Raw genomic sequence first — 20,998 nt, forward strand, 5'->3', positions numbered from 1 at the left:
CCGGGCAAACGAGCGGACCACAGGTTTGCTTGCAATTCCAGCTACGGGTTAATCAATGCCTCGTCCAACGGATCCTCAGCGGCTTTGCGCCGCTTCGGATCCTTGGCCTCGGATATGTGGCCACGCCGCATCACGCTACCTCCCAGTATAAGCTCACTTGTTAAAACACTGTTACTGTTATGAGAACTATTAAGCACAACTTATTTTCTTATGGATCGTTTTGTAAATATCCATGAACAATAATTTAACGTTCGATATATGAATCATTTCTAATGTTCATTTTTACATCTTCTATGGACCAAGAAAAATTATTTAGCAAACATTTTCATCAAATTTATGGAACTTTTTCTAACATTTTATTGCTCCATTTTGTAATACCGTGGAACATTTTTGTCGATATTATGGAACATATCGACGTGTTTTAATGTACATTGTTAATATTCTATGGATCAATGTCAGTTAATTTATGGCGCAAAATGTATCATTTTATGGAACATTTCCAATATTTTTATGGGGCATTTGTTGATTTTAATTGCTCTTTTATTACTATTTTAGTGCTCTTTTGCGACCATTTTATGGTTCAATTTTACATAATCTATGGATCAAATCACCCTTTTTTATGGATCATTCACACTGTTTTATGGATTTTCAGTTTTGTTTTATGGAACATGGACAACTTTTTTATGGATCGTTTTACAATTCTTTATGGATTATTTTAAATATTTTATATGCAAAAGTACATTTTCCCATTATGACGTCCGAGTTTCGCAGTCTCTAGTCCTTTCTCGGGCGATAGGCGCTTCGGGAAAAGTCTACATAATTTATTAATAAAAAAGTTTTGTTGGAAGTCTTTGGTGGAGTTCGTCGAACCTTTCAAAATTTCATTGAGCTTTTAGTGACTATCGTGTTATCAGAATCAGCACATTTACGCATAAATTTTTCGAAGCAAAATCCTTGTTACGCGCCCAAATTCATCGTGTCGAAGATTCCCCACTTTAGTTCGTTGCATTTCGATTACGCATTTTGGTAGTATGGCATAGAGAGCTCATCGATGTTTCTTTCGGTAAACCGTCGACAAATCGCCACCTGTAACCGTGTTAACATCAGATCACTCTTTATCGCACTACGAAAAGATCTAAAAAAAAGTTAAAACCCTTGATCTGATCAGACAACTTCGTTCCTATTTTAATATGAAAATGAATATTGAGATTAAAAATATTATATAAAAATTCGATAATACTGATTTGAAAATCTTTGCCTACTGACAGGCCTTAGGTTAGCAAGCCAAAACAAGATTTCGACATCGCTTTCTTACCAGTAAACTTCTGTGCTTACTTCAGGAGGAGCCATCACTTGGCCAATTGTTTAGTCGAACATACAAAAACGTGTGACTTTCTAGGTTTAGTGTCGAAACCGGTGGCTGATTGCTGTTAGTTTTCCAGCTCAAATGCTTCGACGTTTCGAAATTGGTTGCTGAATATGAGTCAGAAATTTGACAGAAACCAGAAGGGAATCTTTGATCGGAAGGAGATTAGACGACGAACATAATTTGACGAATCCAACCAGCAGAGCATGTCAGGGGCGCCATGTAAAATTAACCAATCTTGAGTTCGAGTAAGTGGCACACTAAAGAAATTCGATGGAAAAAATTATGAATCATTTCCACCATTTTCGAAGAATTCTGGAAAAATATTTAAAAAAAATACAGAAATTCGTAGATGAACGGTAAAATCTGGCCACCTTGCCATGCAATCCCGAACATTTGTAATTGTACCCAAAAGGCAGGCATTATTCCTATAAAAATACGATAAAAGAAAGAGCATTCCAGCGAACCCATGCAGATGTCAATGATTTTTGTTTCGATAACGAATTCGTTCAATCAATGTTGCATAACTCTAATACAATTAAAATATTAAAAGTGAATCTCCTTCCGCATGTGCTGTCCAGCTTTCACTATTGCCTGGTCAAAGATCCCAAAACACAACATGAGCAATTTTGAATAAATGGATTTCTAAGATGCATCATACAGCGGTCGAAATAATTCACTCAATATCACTAGAGAAGCCCATCGATAGTGCAAGCGATGAAAGCAACAAACAAAACCGCAATTCATCTCGCGCCAGCTCAAAACCCCCCGTGTCGACCAAAGGCGGTTGCTTTGTTGGTACGAGCGGAGTATGAAATGCTAATAATTTCCACACCTATTCAAGAGGTTTCGAACCGCTATGATATGGCCATACAGTATTGATGTGCATTCGTTATCAAGCAATCAAGTTATCACTTCGGCTCATCAATGCAACGGGGTGCGAGGTCAGCGTGGGTGGTTTGAAAATAATCAGCTGGCAGCCGCGTTGGCTCGTGGCTTCGGCGGGGAAATTGATTGTGAAAAACAGCTTTATCTAGGCAGGTTTGGTATTCAATTGTAGGGGAGGGCACTTTAGTAAGCAAACATTTTACCGATGAATTAGTGCTAGTACAACTGTGCGATGAGACAAATATTTACTCAATTGCTGTTTTCGCGCTGGTTGTCGTTTTCAAAAGAAGATAATTATTAAGATGCTATACTGATTCAAATCAACTGAGAGATGGAATCGTTAAGAAATCTGTATAATATAATGAAACAGTAACCTTGAATCCCAGCCGAACGAGGTGCAAAGTAGTACCGGATGATGACGCTGTGCCATAAAGTTTATAGCGTCGAAAATTAGCAATTTGGCTGCGAGTTTGATGGTATCATTCTTACGAATATATGTGCGCTGGCAATAGGCAGACGAAGAGAAATTGGACACGGAAAAAAATGGTTTTGAATGAGTTGTGGCGTTGGAAGAAGGTCAAATTGTAGGAAAAGAAGCACGGGACAGGAAGAAAAAAAACTATAAAAATAGCATAGCATGAAACTTAGTTTAGTTGGAATCCTAATGCAAGTAAATAAAGGGCGAACACGAAATTATTGCGACACCGAAAATGTCATGCCAATTTTCTTATAATGTTTAAAATCAAACCAAAATTTTAGGGTAGTTTTATACGTATATTGACTTCAAAAATCAAAAGAAAAGTTAATCGATGGAGCCTTGAGTGTAAAATTGAACGCATTTTCGCTTGGTGCCCTCCATCAAAGTCTTTACAGTGTCATCAGGTACCAGTTTCTTAGTTTTTTTTCCATTTTCTTAACATGTCCTTCTCGTCTTTGACTGTCTTCTTGCTCTTCCGAAGTTCCCGCTTCATCATTGCCCAGTACTGCTCCACCGGGCGCAGCTCCGGACAGTTTGGCGGATTTATGTCCTTTGGAACAAAATGGACAGAATTGGTCTCATACCACTCCAGGACACTTTTAGAATAGTGGCATGATGCCAAATCTGGCCAAAATAGCGGAGCTTCGTCGTGCTGCTGCAAGAACGGCAAAAGGCGCTTCTCGAGGCACTCAGATTTCTAGATCTCGCCATTTACTGTGCCCTTTGTCACGAAAGGCTCACTCCTCAGTCTGCAAGAGCAGATGGCCTGCCAAATGAAATATTTGGAGGCGAACTTCGACATTTTCTTCTTCTTAAATTTGTCGTCCACATAGAACTTGCTCTTGCCGGTGAAAACTCCAACCCCGGAATTTGCTTAAAATCGGCTTTTATATACGTTTCGTCGTCCATCGCACAGCAGCCATATTTTGTCAGCATCTTCTCGTAGAGCTTCCGTGCCCGAGTTTTAGCCGTCGATTGTTGCCGTTCATCGGGGTTTGGGAAGTTCTGTACCTTGTATGTATGTAGTCCAGCTCTCTTCTTTGCATTCTGGACGTAGCTCTGCGACATGCCGATCTTTTTAGCCAAATCACGGCTTGAGACGTTGGGATTTGCTTTAATCATCCGCTTCACCTTTCCCTCCGTCTTTTTGTTCTCCGGTCCCGGTTTTCTTCCAGCTCCTTTGCCGTGGTCCAACGTCAACCGCTCCTGGAACCGCTTCAACGCTCTGAAGACGGTTGAATGGTGAATGTTCAAAATTTTTCCCAACTGCCGGTGCGACAGGTCAGGAAATTCCAGGTGTTTGGAAAGAATTTGTTCTCTCGACTCGCGTTGGTTCACCTCCATTTTCGTTGAATCGAAAAACACGACTTCGAGTTTGACAGCATGGCAACAATACACATCAATGAGAAAGTGGGCAAAATTTGGTTGATTTTTACCCAATGGTAAAAAAGTTATGCCCTGTTGAATGTGTCGCAATAATTTCGTGTTCGCCCTTTAGCACCATCTAGGAATATCAAACGATTGAATTTATATCATTTTGGCGACTATTGACGATTGAAAAGGTTGAGAAGTGGGATGATGGATGCGATAGAACAAAACTATATACATATTGCAAGATAGTAGTGGGAGCATGCAGACTAATTTGTTGGGATTAAACCAGGGAGCTTTATCATATACAGGATGCTTGGTCCATGGTTAAGAATCTCTCTATTGCTGATAGAGGATAATATTTGGAGAAAAAATCATTCTAGCTTGAGCTTGAGCTTGTGCGACCACCCCTGGCTGCTACTCCGTTATCGATCTGGACTAGCTGAAGTTGCACAGGGAATCAGTAGATAATTATGCTTGGGACTAGCGAAACATTTTTCAATGTGCAACTTCTGGTAATCCTAAAGTGTTTTTGATCAATACCGGCGCCGGCCAGGCCCGAACGTAGATCGCGGAAGAAAAGGGAAGGAATTGTTAGTCCGATACTTGCTTTTGCCGAGTAGACTACTGCGCACTCCACAAGTATCATGGGAGGAGGATATTTTTGTCAGTAATAGTATAGAAGTTGGATTTACTTCTTCTTTGTCGACGCCAGAGAGGTGACTTCACTATCTGGACTAAATATCGATCTACCAAACTTATAGACCGGGGACCAACGGCTTTACTTCCCTTCCTAAGGAAGACGTGACCACAGATTTTTTCACCTCAGAAAAATCTCAACGACCTCGGCTGGAATTGAACCCAGGCAACTGGAATGAGTTATGGTCACGCTTACTACTCAACCACCGGCGCCGTCTATATATTTGGAGAAAAAATCATTCTGCACGAATAATGAAATTTCAACTGTTACAGAGTTATTGAACTTTTCTGTAAACTATTTGTTTTCCTTTAAATGCATCTAACTCAAAAGTATATATTGTATTTGCAATCTTTCAATTCCGTTGGAGAGGTGTTTTCTTTCCTATTAAATTTCGGGTACGGTACCAACATAGTAGATAAGACAAGCGGTCTAATAAGTGTTCTATAGGAGTTTGACTTCGTGCGGTAGCGAACGTTGTTCGACCTAAGATTTTTTTTTGAGTAAGCACCCGGCGATTAGCGAGGAGTAAACAAATCTGCAATTTCTTTTTGTTCAGTGATTTCTAGACGGAAAGTTACGCGAAAGCTTAAAAACGTTAAGGTCGTTGGGAAGGGCAGAATCCCGGGTGAACTTTCAAAAGTTAGGAGTGACTGGCTGTGCGAAGCAATCCACTGCGTGATCGGGATGATCTGCGTGGAAGAAAAAATGCCTTCGTATTGGTTGAATGGCCAATGGCAGAACTCGAACTTAATAACTTCCGAGGCATAACGATCCTCAATGCCGCCTATAAGGTAGTTTCTCGTGTTATGTTGGGCAGACTGCGCCCGTTGGCTGAATGCTTTGACGGACCAAATGTTTACCCAGCGACAAATTCTGGATATATTCCGGGAATACAATTTGCAGACTCACCATCTGTGGATTCAAGGCGGCATACGATACAGTAAAACAAAACGAATTGTGGCAGATAATGCTTGAGCGTGGTTTCCCGACAAAACTGATTAAGCTGATTCGTATGATGCTGGATAGGATAAAATCAAGCGTTACGAAGATCTGATGTGCAAAGAAACGGAACCGTCATCACGAGATCTCACATGTTTCTTGACTTCGCGAACGATTTCGACATCATCGGTATTGATCGCAGAGCAGTGGAAGAAACATTGTTGCCTTTTAAAAGGGAAGCTGCAAGAATCGGACTGACTATAAACTCTGACAAGACAAAGTACATGGTAGCTGGTAGATAATGTAGCAGTCGTGTTGGTTTTGTGGTGGATATCGGTGGGGTACGGTGCAACGAATTCATATACATATCTTCAAATACTAGTTCAATATGATAACGATGTTAGTAACGAAGGAAAAAGTCATGTTGCTGCTGCGAGTATGGTTTACGTAGTCAGCTAATGAGCAATAGCCTAAGAATGCGCGCAAAACATGATTTATTCAAATCACTGATACTCACTGTTGCTCTATACGGCCATGAAGCATGAATGTTGAAGGAAGCAGGCTATCGAGTACTCGGTTTGTTTGAGAGAAGAATTCTGCGTTCAATGCGTGGCAGCACAGTAGAAAATGGAAAATGGCGCCAGTTAAAGTTATGATCAAAGTATTTTAAACAAAATAACATAACACATACCGTTGGGAAGATCATTTCTCTTTTTTTTCCAGAATACAGAAATTGAAAATCGGTTAAAAATTGACCGGACAGAAAAGTTTTTAGCGCTGAAGTTTCCGGGTTTTACATCAATTTCTCCGGGTTTTGCATCAATTTCTCCGGGTCTGGGGAGCTGACGGATAATTTTTACTTTTATAACACTGAATTTCTAACAAGTTCTTCCAGTTTTCTTGCTGGCTGCTCTTGCAGCGTCTGTTTTGCAAAGAGAAGAGCTGTGCTCTTTTGTTTGAACTTACCTAGCGACTGTGGTGACAAATAACAGGATTCGTTGCACTCCGTTAAGCATTCCGGAAGACACCGCAGTGTGCTTCCCATACTGCTCTGGAGTAGAGCAATGCTCGTTTGGTTTATGCTCCACAGCGAGAGTGGCTGGTTCTTTTGGATTCTTATCAATAATTAACATGTTAAACGCAAACAATTTACAGCTTAATGTGACCAATAGACACATGTGGTGCTTTGCAAGAAAAACACTCAACGGTCAATATGAGTCAATTTGGTAATTTTCCAACCTGTGCTAAAGTGATAGCCTGAAGAATCCGATTCAAATAAATAAACTTATTTCTGTTCAACGCAGTAGATAATAAAAATCGTTTAAAATACTTTAAAATGTCGAGCGATCTCTTTGATTTAAATTTCTGTCTGGTTTCGGCATTTGCTCATGTTCCTCTTGAATCCTATTCCATGTCAGTAAAAATCTCCGGGTGAAAGCCTCATCAGAGGTGGTAACCCTAATCATATTTGTTTCATATGAATAGGTGGGAAATAATCGAACTCTTAAAAATCCATTATTAAAGGGGCGGCAAATTTTATTTTTGGCCCCGAGCGGCAAAACACCTCGCGCCGCCACTGGCTATTACATGTTTGATTTACGAATTTACTATTATTATTATTCCCATAGGGGAGTAACTTGGGACTCGCCTTGTTAACAATCTTCTTCAACAACACGATGCTACGGTTGGGTGATGATGGCAACATTGTTTATCTTTATTTTTACCGGGCAGTTTGGCGGAATGTCCCCACTTACAACTCGTAAGGGCTTTTTGGTAACACTTTTTAAGTCCACTGGAATCTGTGACAGATGCACGTATTTCGCACACTACTTATGCGCATCATATTTCGTTTCGTGTTATATTTCAGCCTACGACACTAATTATGCAAATCATTAGTGTGCGAAATACTTGTACACCCATTTTTTTACGCGTTTTTTCTCGGCATTTTTACGCGGTTTTCATTAACGCGGATTCTTTAATTTACGCGGTCTTAATTTACGCGAATTTTAAACATACGCGTAAAAAAACTTGAGTATATCTGTCACAAATACAAGAAAAAAGCGGAATTAAAAAGTGTTACCAAAAATAAGTCCTTACGGGGTGTATGTATCCATTTTTATGCGTGCACAAATCCTAGGACTATAAAACATGCAAAAGTCACGTCTACCACAAGTCTGAGCCATGCCAAATGTGTGCACTTCATCGTGAAAACAATCCACTTGAATGTTGGTCGAAGTGTGATAAGAAATTTAACTGATGCTTTAGGATTCGTGGCACTTTGTTACATATGATTACATATTCTATAAAAACCTATCTAATATACCAATGACAGACTTTTTTTCAACTTCGGATATAAAAGTACAATACCATTATATTCCAAATAATTATTAGAGCATATTTAGCTTCGAAATGATGACCAGACATTTCCTTTTTACACTGTGCAAAACCGGCAGTTGTGCTTGCGGCGTCAACCGGTGAGGTAGACTAGTTCGAAGAAGTCAAAGAAGCTCCACTTTCGTCAGTTGCTATAGGTGTATGCGGTTGATATATGTATCAGCAAGCAGTTCTTGTGATAAGCGTGGCAATAAAGTTTTTTTCTGATCAGAGGTAGTAGAGAGCGATTCATTGTTTTTGGGTTGAAATACAAGCCGCAACACGAGCTGTGGGGCTACGCAGAGACTGCGCTGCGAAACACGGGAAACAATTGATATAGTTCACAAATAGACGTCACTCTCTACTCTCGGTTTGACCGTTGGTGGCATGCACCACTTCCACGAGTCTAGGTTTTATCGCTGATAAACGATCTTGTTTGGTTACCTACCTCTCTTTACTGGTCTGCCAACCGATCTAGAGTGGGAGCGACAGGAACGGGATTTGCCACGAAGCGAAACCTCGTGAATAAAATAAACGAACCTATCCTTACCTTCAGCGTATTGGTAATGGTAGTAGTAGATGTTCAACTTAAATTTATGACATAATCTTGATGCAACTCATCGTGGAAGATACTAGTGCTGTGAACTGTTCAAATGCTGTGATAGGTGAAGCGGCAATCTGCTGGCGAATATGATAAATTATTAATGAAAGAAGTGGTGTCTTTCTAACTACACTATCTGGAAATAAGGTGGAGGTAGAGGAGAGGAAATGTCAATATTTAAAGATGGTAATACTTGATAGTTTACAATAGAGTGTAGTGAACTGTACAATTGAAATAATTATTTACGAAAGTGACAAATGGGTTTGTCACCGTTTCTACAAATACAGCATTGGAAAGGCGGCATCATCTTTCCCACTCAATTGATTAATATTTTTCACGTTGAATTACATGAAAACGTTAGAACATTCGAGGATACAACACTCAACGTTAATACAACCTCAATGAATACTTTTAGTAATGGATACCACAACCTAACCCTAGCAAAAATTGAAGTTTTATGGTAGTTTTATAGCCACTCAAAAAACTTAGATTGCACTTGTAGCGTGCTATTAAACTTCAATTGTTACTAGGAAAAAATACATACCTAGTCACTAAAAGGGTTGCCAGTTTTTAGAGGCAATACAGCTCCAGCTTCACAACTCGATTGAGCGTTTTAAAATTGTATGTAATTGAGTAGCTTAATGACCCAATTACATAAAATTTCAAAACGCTCAATCGAGTTGTGAAGCTGGAGCTGTATTGCCTCTAAAAACTGGCAACCCTTTTAGTGACTAGGTATATATAGTTTTCCAATCCATTCGATAAACTTTAGGTCCAATATACATAATATAACATTATTTCTAAAAAAATTTCGTTGTCATACGTAAAAACGATTTTTTTTTGTTTTTTAAAATAAATCTTATGTAAACATAGACAACCATACATAGGAAAACTGCGGTTGTTTACATCTGGCCTATCAAGACAACACCCAAAATGAAAAAAAAAAAACTATATGCATTGGATGGTGTTTATGTCAAATAAAAATAACCCTGCGGGAAAACATGTATTCATTTTTTCTGACAGGGCATCATTTGTCGTGAAATTAGATATGTCAAATGCTTCTGATAGTGGCAAATCAAGACTGTCAACATATTTCTTTATTTTTAATTTAAATTTTATTTTCACGTTCCCTGAGTTGGAAAAAAAAAACATTGTTGTAATCACGAAAATCAGCTTTATCGATGTTAGTAATAATAAAAGATTTTTTTCATTTAATGACCCAATTCGTATACATGTTTGAAAATCTCAAATAAAATGCTTGATAAAAAATGTCGAAGATAAGTGCACTTAGGGATCTGTGAGTGAAGTGGCTCGGTACAATAACGGGAATAAAAATGAGAATTTTTTCAGTCATGTATTTAAAAAACAAAAATTTCAACGAATATTTTCTATTAAAAACATGATGTTCATACTTCAAAAAAACTTCAATGAATATTGGAGAAGGGGCCCTGGTCAGCTGTACGACGCAACTTAGTCGCGATGCTGTCACAAGAGCACTGGACGGCACTGATGTCCTTCTTCCGGATACAATTCCAGATCCTGGTGGTCAACTGCTTCGTATCCTTGGCCCGCCAATTATTTGTGTACACTAGGGCACTGAGGAAGTCGAAAAAATCCTCAATGGGACGGCACTGGGGCAAGTTCCTTTCTTTCGGCACGTACGGTATCTTTTTCTGCTCAAGATACTCCAGCGTCTTCTTGACGTAAAGGGAAGTCGCTTTGTCCGGCCAGAAAACGTACTTCCCATCCGCATGATGCTCCTTTAAGAGCGGCAGAAGAATTTTCTCAAGACCTCCTCCTAGTTCAATTGTTGATTAATGGTCAGATCGTCCGGCTTTGAAACCCCTCTATCCGACATGGCGAAGTACAGCATAACATTTTTTTTCAAATATAGTTGTGATTCGTTGGTTGGGCCGCAGCCTATGTTCAACTAACGAATTTAATTCGCTAGTTGGACCGAATGACAAATGTCGAAAACTCTCCAAAGAAAACATGAGTAGTGTAAAAGATTGTTAGATACACAGTAAACTGGATGTACCTAGAGAATTGGTACTAGCGCTGTACCCAAACAGAAGGTACGATTTACCCACTAATAGGTGGAAATCTCCATAATATTTATTCTTTTTCATGTACAAGGTATTTATAATTGATTCGTAATCACCTAGTTTAGGTAGAGTGAATATACCCACTTCTAAGTTCGTGCACTTTTCTGGATGCCTAAGTAAATAGTACCTAAATTCCACAAAACTGCACATACTCACCAGAAGGTAACTTGAAACCACCTAAAATTAGCTAATTGGTAATCAAATCTGAGCGGATATTACCTAGAAATAGGTAAATATTGTAGGGATTGGAACCTATTAGCAGGTAATTTGTACCCCTTTTTTGGTACTACGCCACTACCAATTTTCTAGGTATATGCAGTTTACCGTGTAGATTGTCAAAGTCAATTTGACATGAAATTTTGACATTCAGATGCTTTTTAGTTGGAAATGGAAAAAGCGATTAAAAAGTGTCCAACCAGCGAATCACGATTACACTCAGGTTTTTTTTACGCGGGGGATACAGGCCGCGTAAATGAAAACCGCGTAAATTTCAAAATCCGCATAAATGAAAACCGCCTAAATTTCATGAAAGACCACTTAAATTTAAGAATCCGTGATAAAGGGAACCTCGTTGATGGATACCGCGTAAATTCCAAAATCCGCGTAAATGAAAACCGCGTAAATTTCAAAAACCGCGTAAATTTCAAAATCCGCGTAAAAAATACCGCGTGAAAAAAAACTTGAGTGTATATATCGTCGCTGTTGTACTATTTTATACCAAGCGCCATTTAGCACATTTCGAGAAAAACGATTTTTAAAGTTTGAGATTGAATATCTTGAAACTTATATATGGTATAAACAATCCAAAGAAGACAATTGATGCTTCTATCTATTCTGCATTAATCTCTCAAATATTACTAAGATCGGTTGACTATGTTGCCAGTTTTTACTATGAATGTAAACAAAAGTCGCACTCACACGTGTCATAGGCATGTATTGATGACAAAATTTGTATGACGTGTCATAAGCGTGCATCGAAAATTTTCCGTAGAAAAAAATCATCAATTTATAACTTTTATTAATATCTTCGCGTTCATATGGTCTATAAACAATCGTGAAATGCATTTTGAAGGAAATGAGTCAGGGAATCTAGAAAAAAACGTTATTTTTGGTTACAGTGTTGCCAAATATTCTTTATTTCCAGTTTAAAACTAAAACTGTGTTTTCTCACAACTCGTGTAATTTTCTTTTGAAAATGTTTATGCCATTGTGCTCCTCAGACATTTTCACCAGAGGTGGGAAAATACCGGTTGAGTACCGGTACGGTAAACCAAATTTTCACAAGTGTTTATGTTTCCTTTACATTGTGTGCGGTCTTATCGCTGGTTGTGTTTATACGAGACACGAAAACCAAACCGAGTTTCGTTTACACAGCACCGCGGTTTGGTTTTGATTTTCGTTTACCGGTGCACGAGTATGGGAAGTAAACACGAGAATAACGAAACCAAACTTCGGTTGTGTTGCGGTTGTGTATTCGGGTTAATGTTTATCGGCTGTGCTAGTGCTGCTAGTATTTTTATTAAGAATTCTAAACAAATTTCTTTATAATATAAGGTATCTTTTCGGTAATTGAAAAAATGTCTTCAGACATATTTCTGTTCAAATAAATTATGTTCGTGGTCATGAATGGCGTTCCTTAACTCAATATTGCGACATTTTCATAATGATTTATCATCAGGAAGTTTTCAATATGGGTATGTTTGGTATGGGAAACTGCCCAAATATCGAAAGTAAGAGGAAATTTAATAGCCTCCGCTATTTTTATACCTATGATAGTAGATCAAAATTTAAGATGACGGTATATTCAAGATATTCTGTCATCTAGAATCACGCGACATGGACATTTCAAATATAAGAAATATGTCAAAAGATCGCATATTGATGCCTGCCGTCATTTAAAATCGGAAATGGCGAGCTATATTCAATACTACTGGTATTCAATAACGTTTTAATGGTAAAAAATATCATGAAACAAGGGTATTTTTGATATCGAAAAGTTGTGTAGAGATTAAAAATTGCTATTCGTCCTCATTTTGCATCCCAATATGGTGTTATTTTCACGAAGATTTAGCATTTAAAAGCATGCATATTTAAATAGGCATATATTTCCGAGGAAACGAAACTTGAATTGCGTCGTAAATTAGAAATTCAAAATGGCGGCCTATTCATGATGATTTAACAACTAGCATGGTTATATTGTGGAACTATATCCACACTAATGATTGAAGGTCATTTTACATGTTTTGTTGTAATGAGAAAGACAACTTCGGGATTGGACACAATGTGAACAATTTTTTTTATTCAAATTATTGCGCAACATTTTTAAAAAATTTTATTGTTCTGCAGTAGATTTACATACACACATCGACTGGTATCGCCGGAAATATTTATTCCTTAAAGAAACTTATTTTTTAATGGCGGTCTATAAAATGAAAGTGTTTTTGCTATTCGTTAGTTGGTTGCTGTTCACAATGAATTAAGTTTTTTTGTAATTGAATAATTTAGTGGTAGTTTTCTCTAAACTCGAATGTACGCGAACAAACCTTCTAGATGTTTCAAAACGATGTACAGTAACAGCAAAAATAACAGAAATACGCATTACCAGCACTCAGTAAATAAGAACCTAATCGTGAGCTTCCCCCACTTGCGTCTGAGTTGCTTACCATATGTAAATAACACACACATACACGCAATTGCCTCTGTGCAAGGATAGATGTATCAATACGATGCGCCGTAGCAGTAATAATAAGGATATATGTATACAAAATGCGATTGTGTGCTCGAGATTATTCGAGAATCGCCTAACCAGCGCAACCAGACGTGGATTGATCTCATTGATACTACTATTAGATCTCATTGATACTACTATAAATACAGGCCACTTTGAATGCATTGAGTGTTAATGTGAAGTTTCAAGTGATTCAAGTCACGTTTAATTGATTTAATTAATTTTATTGATTTCATTAATTTATTTGATTTTATTGTTTTTGTAATTTTATTGACATCGCTGATTTCATTGTTTTCTTTAATTTCAATTTAAACAATTGCTGAACTCTTAACAACTGCTCAGAACCAGCCATTCCAATATTACCCCATTGACTCTCAACAACTAATTGAACTCAATTCAGTTGTCTATTCGGCAGCACTGCAGACGAGTTTACTGCTTCTTCTTTCAACCGAAGCACCGTGTACAGAAAAACTAGGCCCGGTTTTCTAAAGCCAAACCGAAACCGCTGCTGAGAATACATCAACACAAGTTGAAATTCGTACACACATGTAAACGGTGCTGAGTGGCTCGGTTTGGTTTTGTAAACTGAGAGTCGGTGGAGGTTTTTCTTTCGTTTACCGTGTGAACGAAATCCAAACCGAATACGATGTGCATCACTCGTTTACACGTGTTGAGATTTTGAGAACAATACCAGTATATGTACGTACCGGTTGGTTTTCTTACCCACCTCTGATTTTCACACATAAACAAGTAATGTGGCATATCTAACTCAGTTTACCCCAAAATGGCGTTTATCATAAGATAGCACAACAGCGACGATATGCTTCAACTTTTATTTTAATTAGGGGGTTTAACCTACTTTTTGCATTTTTCATTTCTAGAGTTCACAGTTTTTGGAAAAATATACAATCAATATTGAAGATGCTTAGTTCAGGAAGTGCTCAACAACTTTGCCGAAAGAAGCACGGTGTTCTTTCAAAATGTTATACTTGTTCATAGTTCGATGGTTCGAAATAAATACCAAATATGATTTTTGCCCTTTGTATGTTTTAGCGACATTTAATCAGCAAAGGACTGGAAAATAGGTTATATTTTTATTATTAAGAGCCATAGTATTCAAGACAAAACAAGTAGGCGAAGGAAAAAAGTTTAGAAAAGCGTGCAATAGAATCATACGAACAAGCTTAAAGTTTTCCGACTTCTTAACCCTTTTTTAATTCATTGATTTGACAGAGTTCATAACAGTAGCTTACCGGAGCCGTTGGATCTCATGCACATAATTCGCTATTGTGCGCGGAGACCTTCTTTCGCGATAGTGAAGTGTTTGTCTGCTCGCTCACTGTATTATGGGGGTCATTTGATTTACTCTTGTCTTTCACGACAATGTCATCGTTAATGCTGTCTTAGTGCCCGTGATTGCATGTTCCTCCCTGCTTCTTGCACTTACGGCTGACTAACCCAAACCCGTCGTCATTGCTATTAGCTTCTTCGTTAATGGTGCCTACTGTTGATTTGTTGGTGTTGGGCGTTGCTTGGCAACCAGTAAAGGTTCAGTTAATGGTATTGAAAACTCTGTTTTGGACTGGTTTTCCGTTGATTAGTTGGTAATCGGTTGAAATGCATTCTCCTCTGCATCCTTCGCGCAAGATCTGATTACAATACTTGCACGTAGAAGTTTTCCCCTCATGGCTACATAATGTAGTTTGTTTAGTAGTAGTTCGGTGAGCTTTGAGTTATATAGCCAAATAGGAGGGAATAGCTTTTTCGACCCGCATCCTCACCACAAGAACACCGTTAGAAATACCCGGGAAGGAGTTTCTCAAAATATCAGGTGTAATGAATTTTACTTCTCCATATAGCGACATGAATTTGCAATTTACCCAGAAAGGGTAGGAGGTGATAACGTCGCTTTGTACTATCTATTGACAAGCGCCATTTGTCATTTTTCGAGAAAAAATGATTTGTTAAGTTTGATATTGAATATCTTGACAAATATAAATGTTAGAAGATTTTCGCAAACGACAATCGATGCTTTCACGATTTCTGTTGAAATCTCTCGATTTATGCGAAGATCGGTTTACTGTACTGACAGTTTTTAAAATTTCATATAAAAATTCGTAAATTCGTAATTATTCGTAAATTTTAACAAGTGTTTACGGTTTTTTCAGTCGGTAAAATTTAGGCAAACGATTGGTTTTATAAATTTCCCGACGTTTCGGCCGTTTTTGATGCCCTTTTTGAAGGGAAATTTAACATAACCTTTTTTTGACAAAAACGATTAAGTTAAATTTCCCTTGAAAAAGTTTACCGCCGGCGTCGGCGATGATGAGTTATGTTCTACCATAGACCATGCGGTACACTTGGGTGCAACGCCCAACTCCTACTCTGCAGAAGGCAAAGAATTCTTCACATTTCCTTTCGATCATGCCCATATGAGCCTGCCTAGTTCTGGTTTTCCGTTCTAAGTTTATAACTGATTCGCTCTAGAATATCTATCCATCTTTCAATTTCATTGCTTTCGTTTCTCTTAGTCTCAAATTTGCCGAAAATAGCAACAAAATCGATACAGTAGAACCTTGCGGCAATTAAAACATAGTAACATGTTGTCACTTTCACCACGCGCTTTAAATTGTTCTGCAAAACAAAACATGTGTGGGGGGGGGGTTCAAATCAATAATAACTGTTTTTTATGTCATGACCTAGTGCACTGTCAGGAAATTTATATGTTTTAATGTAATGAATCATTTAGTAATACATTTCGAATCTGTACAAACTCGAGGAAGATAATCATAAAGTAAAAACTGTTTTAAGAATTTTTCCACAGAAATGTTTCATTTTTCAACAAAAAGAATAACAAGTCACCTAATATCTTTGGTAAAGCTTTTGCAAATGATGTTTTCTAAAATTTTGTCGAAAATACCGATACTGCATATGAGCGTTTTCTAAAAGCAGATTTTGGATTCCCCACTACTCGGTGTGATATGTTAACGCAATGAGCTTAGCTAGCTTAGCTTCGTTTGGGTAGACTGCCCGTAGTTGCGTTTCGTGATTGATCGGATGCGAGGTGTATACAGGTGTACACATTTTTTTCTATGTGTGCATCAGCTGTCACCTTTTTCGGGCAAACAAGAAGAAATGAAGAAGAAAACAGAAGCACGTGGTCCCATACTTCATTCTGATTGGTTAGTGATGTAAACATTTGCTCTTTTGCGATCCCGGACGCCATACTTATTTTTACCACGTGCTTACAAGCTTCGTTTCGATTGGTCGGTTTGTTGATTATGTGCTTCGCGGTCCTGGGCCGCCGTGATTAATTTCACTAGCAACAAACCAACACACTCAAACTTGACGAATGTGAACACCTATACTATAATGCATCTCGGATCGGATGAGTGAAAATGCACAATGAACCAAAAAAATGATGCTTGGGAGGAACAAATCATTCTCACTGTGCATCTTTCACTGACCCAATATTTTCGAAAACACCGGCTACGTCCAATGCTGTTCTGCATGTTAGTTCGATACTCGCTGTTGATAGATAGCGAGACCACCTCTGCATCGCCATCACGAGCCTGACGGGAAAGGAATTGTGTTGGTAGGAACGGGGAAAAGATTAGGAAGTATGTCTTGGCAGACAATATGATCTCAGCAATATGTACGCAAGTCGCTCGTGATTCATTTCCGAGAATTTTAAACGAGTGACTTGAACTGCGGACAGCCGGTCATCGAGATGCCTGCTTCATATTTACACTTCAATGATCATTTCCAGATTTTTTTAGTTGTTTCCGAGCCTTTCAACGGAGCAGACCGATTACTTCACAGTGGAGGGATTCCATGAGAAACCGGCCGACCGCAAAATATGACCATCGTCGATTCGAACGAAACTTTGCAAGTGTGTTCACTGTATGAATCTCCATGATATTCTCTGGCTATTGGAAAATTTTGATACAAGAGCAATTTTTCAAAAGGGCGTAAACGTTTCTACGTGTATGAATTTCAAAAAAATTTTGTTCGATTACTGTATTTTATGCAGCAAAACTCTCTGAGAACAAGTTACAGGAAATAAATACTTCTGTCTGTCAAAAATATACACTGAAAAAAATGTTGCGTTATTTTTCAAAAAAACAAAAATTTATGATAAAAATTTAAGTTGCGAAAAAACCCATTTTTTTAAATTTTTTATATTTTGTTACCAAAAACCTAAAGAGAAAAGAAACATTTTGAATGTGATTGTATGATGGAGAAAAAATCGGTAAAAAAGTTTTTCTAACAATAACTTCGTACATGTTTTGAAATTTCATACTAATTGACATACAAAATTGTAATTTTATTACAGAATATAATTCTAAGCGCCATATAAAATCAAAATGCATTTAACAAAAATCTTCCAAAATGCGATAGTTTTCGAGATATTTCTAGCCAGTCTAACTCAGGCAAATGACATTGCCGGTTTCCGGCCTTTTACAAATATATACCGCATCTATGTACCTGCAAACACAATCGAGATCGATGGCGTGCTCACTGATTCAAGTTTAAATTGCGGGGATGTACTTCAGAACAGTGCTGGCTATGGTAAAGATCCCTTGCTTAAGCAATTGAAAATACTGGACTGCAAAAGATTGCATTCATAATCAGTCGCAAGATTGTTCCAAACCAATGTAATGGAGCAATTGCAGGTATAGCTTCCGAGAAGGGATTTTTTCGCTGACATTTCGCTGCATGTTCCGATTTGGTCTCCTCTGCATCTTGTCAACGTATGATCAGAATAGCTTGAATATTCTAGTAAGATCCTGGATTGTCATGTTCGGTTGATACTTGAATACTTTATTTCGTTTTATTGCATTTGACATGAAAATAAAAATAGATTTTCAAGCTTCCTTGCATCTTTGAAAATGATTCGGTTTCAATTATCTACGAATTTCAATTGTGATCGCCTAAGGGTGAGATTTTATTTAATACTAAGTGCTTGGAAATTGTCAGAGAAAGTAATATGAATATTTCTTTGAATATGGTTACCTGGCTAGAATAGTGCTTCCGCAAACATGGTTGATGACAAAAATGGCCATATGGTTTATTATTGACTATATGTTACGTAAACCTATACATGCCAGACATATAATTCTCATTTCTACACAATTTTATTATTTGCGTGAATATTTTATTATTTAAGGACCGCTATTTTTGCGATAGTTATATTTAAATTTTTCTGCTCAATGTGTAAACATGAAATGCACATCTGCTTCTCAAGTAAGCAAAAGGAAGAACCATTCAGATCGCTAATAAACCTGTTCAGTCATATACGTATCAGTTTTATAGTTTCTTGAACTACATGAGCACTTCACGTAACCATATTGTAAATTGGTCATTCTTTTCCTCATTCATGCCCACGTACTGTGACTAAAAAATCGCATCTCATTAGTCACAAGCAGCCGCACACTAACGAATGATTCATGTTTTTAGTGTTGAAAATTGCCCGAAGTGTACAACTACTGAAAACAATGTGTTACTATTTTTACGATCTTCCAGCAAGCAACGTTATCTGTTCGAATACACGTTAGCGCATTGACTATTGCGCACCTCGCAAAATGTGTTGAGATCGCCGCTGTATCCACCAGCAGAAGTTATTACACGTCTTTTTCCAGATAAGACCTTTCTAGGATAGACACACAGAGCGCCCGACTCTACCCTTCACCCCGTTCCGGGAGGAGAAATGCTTATTCTGCACCTGCCTGACTGGAGTCTCGCACACACCGCCTCAGAGTCACTTGAGCTTGCACTTCGGACGGCTCGTCGCGAACAACAACCGTTATCTCGAATATCGGCCATCGGGTTAATTTCAGCAGAAGCAAGCAAAAACAATCACTCCAACAACGGCTCCCGATATCAGTTTATCTTTACAAGCCGGACCCCCGGTTTCTAAGCTCTGTGATCAACGATCGGCGAAGTGTGCTATAATTGGTGAATACTGTAGTCAATTGCCTCATCGAAAGCCAATCAACTCATATACTACCGGGTGGCAGTAAAATTTAATCGAGTGTAGATGTGATTGTTTGTACCCACCCGTGCCTTCACTACTAGCAGCAAAACCGGATTAGTGCGTGCCCTCCCCGCGCCAAGCAGGTTAATGATCTAGGCGCCTGACACGTGCCGTATTTGAAGTAATTACCAGTGAAGTCAGAAGCAGGCCGAACACGAGCCCGCTCTTGATCGGTCACCATTGTGCTATCCACTTCCAACGATTTGATCAGCATGTCGATGATGGGCGATATGGTTCAAAGAACTAGAACGATGTACGTGAGCAACAATCCACCGGTGGTGGCGACAGGTGAGCGCAACATTGGCATTGGCCGGTAGTAGCATGTTTGGCTGTTGTTTGTATTATTTAGTACTGGTTGCTGGCTAGCATGTCGGTCGGGTTTTGAGAACCGGCTGCAGTATTGGCTTCTCGTAACACTTGTGTTCCCTGTAAAACGTTTTAAACCGGTGAAGGTCAAGTGTGTTACTAATTTATGTCGAAGAAGGTCGATGGTATGGTTGAAAGGTGTTTTAGTTAGTTATGAATTCATATAGAACGGGAAGTCATTAGTGAATCGTGGAGGGGTTCTGCAATGATGAGCAAAGGATACGCGTAATATCACGACAGTAAGATTGAAATGAAGTTTTAGTCAAAAGTTCAGCTGTGCGAACAATCGGTGATTCTCCAAATAACTGTCGGAATTCCTCGGATCATATATCGGCTGCACGTTCCGGCTTCCATCAGCATTCCGTGATAGATCGCGATCTATCACTATCCCAAATCTTGGGAATTTATGTTTCCTTATTCAATTTGGGAATCTTATGTTTGCTAAAAAAAAATAATTCGACCCAAAAACATTTTGTTTTTCCAATTTTTTCAGCTAATTTCCAAAAATGTTTTTAAACGTGTCGTAGATCAATGGGTTATACACTTTTATACACAGTAAAATGCAGAAAATTGGTTGCGATTTTTGAAGGATTTACACAAAAAAGTCGAAGAGTTGCCGTAAATGTTTTTGGCACCAACAATCCTCTACCACGGTGTGCCTAAAACCGTTATTATCAAAAAAAAAAAAAGAATGGCGGCCAATTCGGTATACGGCATTCGAAAGATACAGTATCCAAGCATCTTCTCAGTGAATTTCAAAATGATCCATCGAGAGATTCGAGAGATGTGGTGATTTGAAGTTTTATGATACGTTTCATAAGGCTACCAAAAAACACCCACCGGTTTGGTCTGATCTTTATAAACAAAAAAAGTATTTGTCTACTTATTTGTTACTTGGTATTCGAAAGATATAGTATTCAAGTATATCCCTTGTAAGTTTGAAAATATTTCATTGACGGAATCGAAAGTTATAGCGATTTGAATTTGGTATTTACTGATTCAGATCAATTTATGTTATGGTACGGTTTTTGTTGAAAATTTTGTACAGT

At 38.2% G+C, this 20,998-nt stretch overlaps 1 protein-coding gene across 2 annotated transcripts in view; it reads left to right on the forward strand.

Moving 5' to 3' along the window:
- LOC131678773 (uncharacterized) overlaps positions 1 to 20,998 on the forward strand; it is a 94,849-nt gene that overhangs the window by 26,095 nt on the left and 47,756 nt on the right. Inside the window, exon 2 of one of the 2 annotated variants that reach the window (XM_058959061.1) lies at positions 19,073 to 19,871. The exons of the other annotated variant lie outside the window; for it this stretch is intronic. Coding sequence (XP_058815044.1) covers positions 19,796 to 19,871 — 76 coding nt within the window. The 5' untranslated portion in view covers positions 19,073 to 19,795. The remainder of the gene's footprint in view (positions 1 to 19,072; positions 19,872 to 20,998) is intronic. 2 annotated transcript variants of the gene reach the window in all.

Source organism: Topomyia yanbarensis, chromosome 2 (assembly GCF_030247195.1).
Source record: "Topomyia yanbarensis strain Yona2022 chromosome 2, ASM3024719v1, whole genome shotgun sequence".
Taxonomy (NCBI): Eukaryota; Metazoa; Arthropoda; class Insecta; order Diptera; family Culicidae; genus Topomyia; species Topomyia yanbarensis.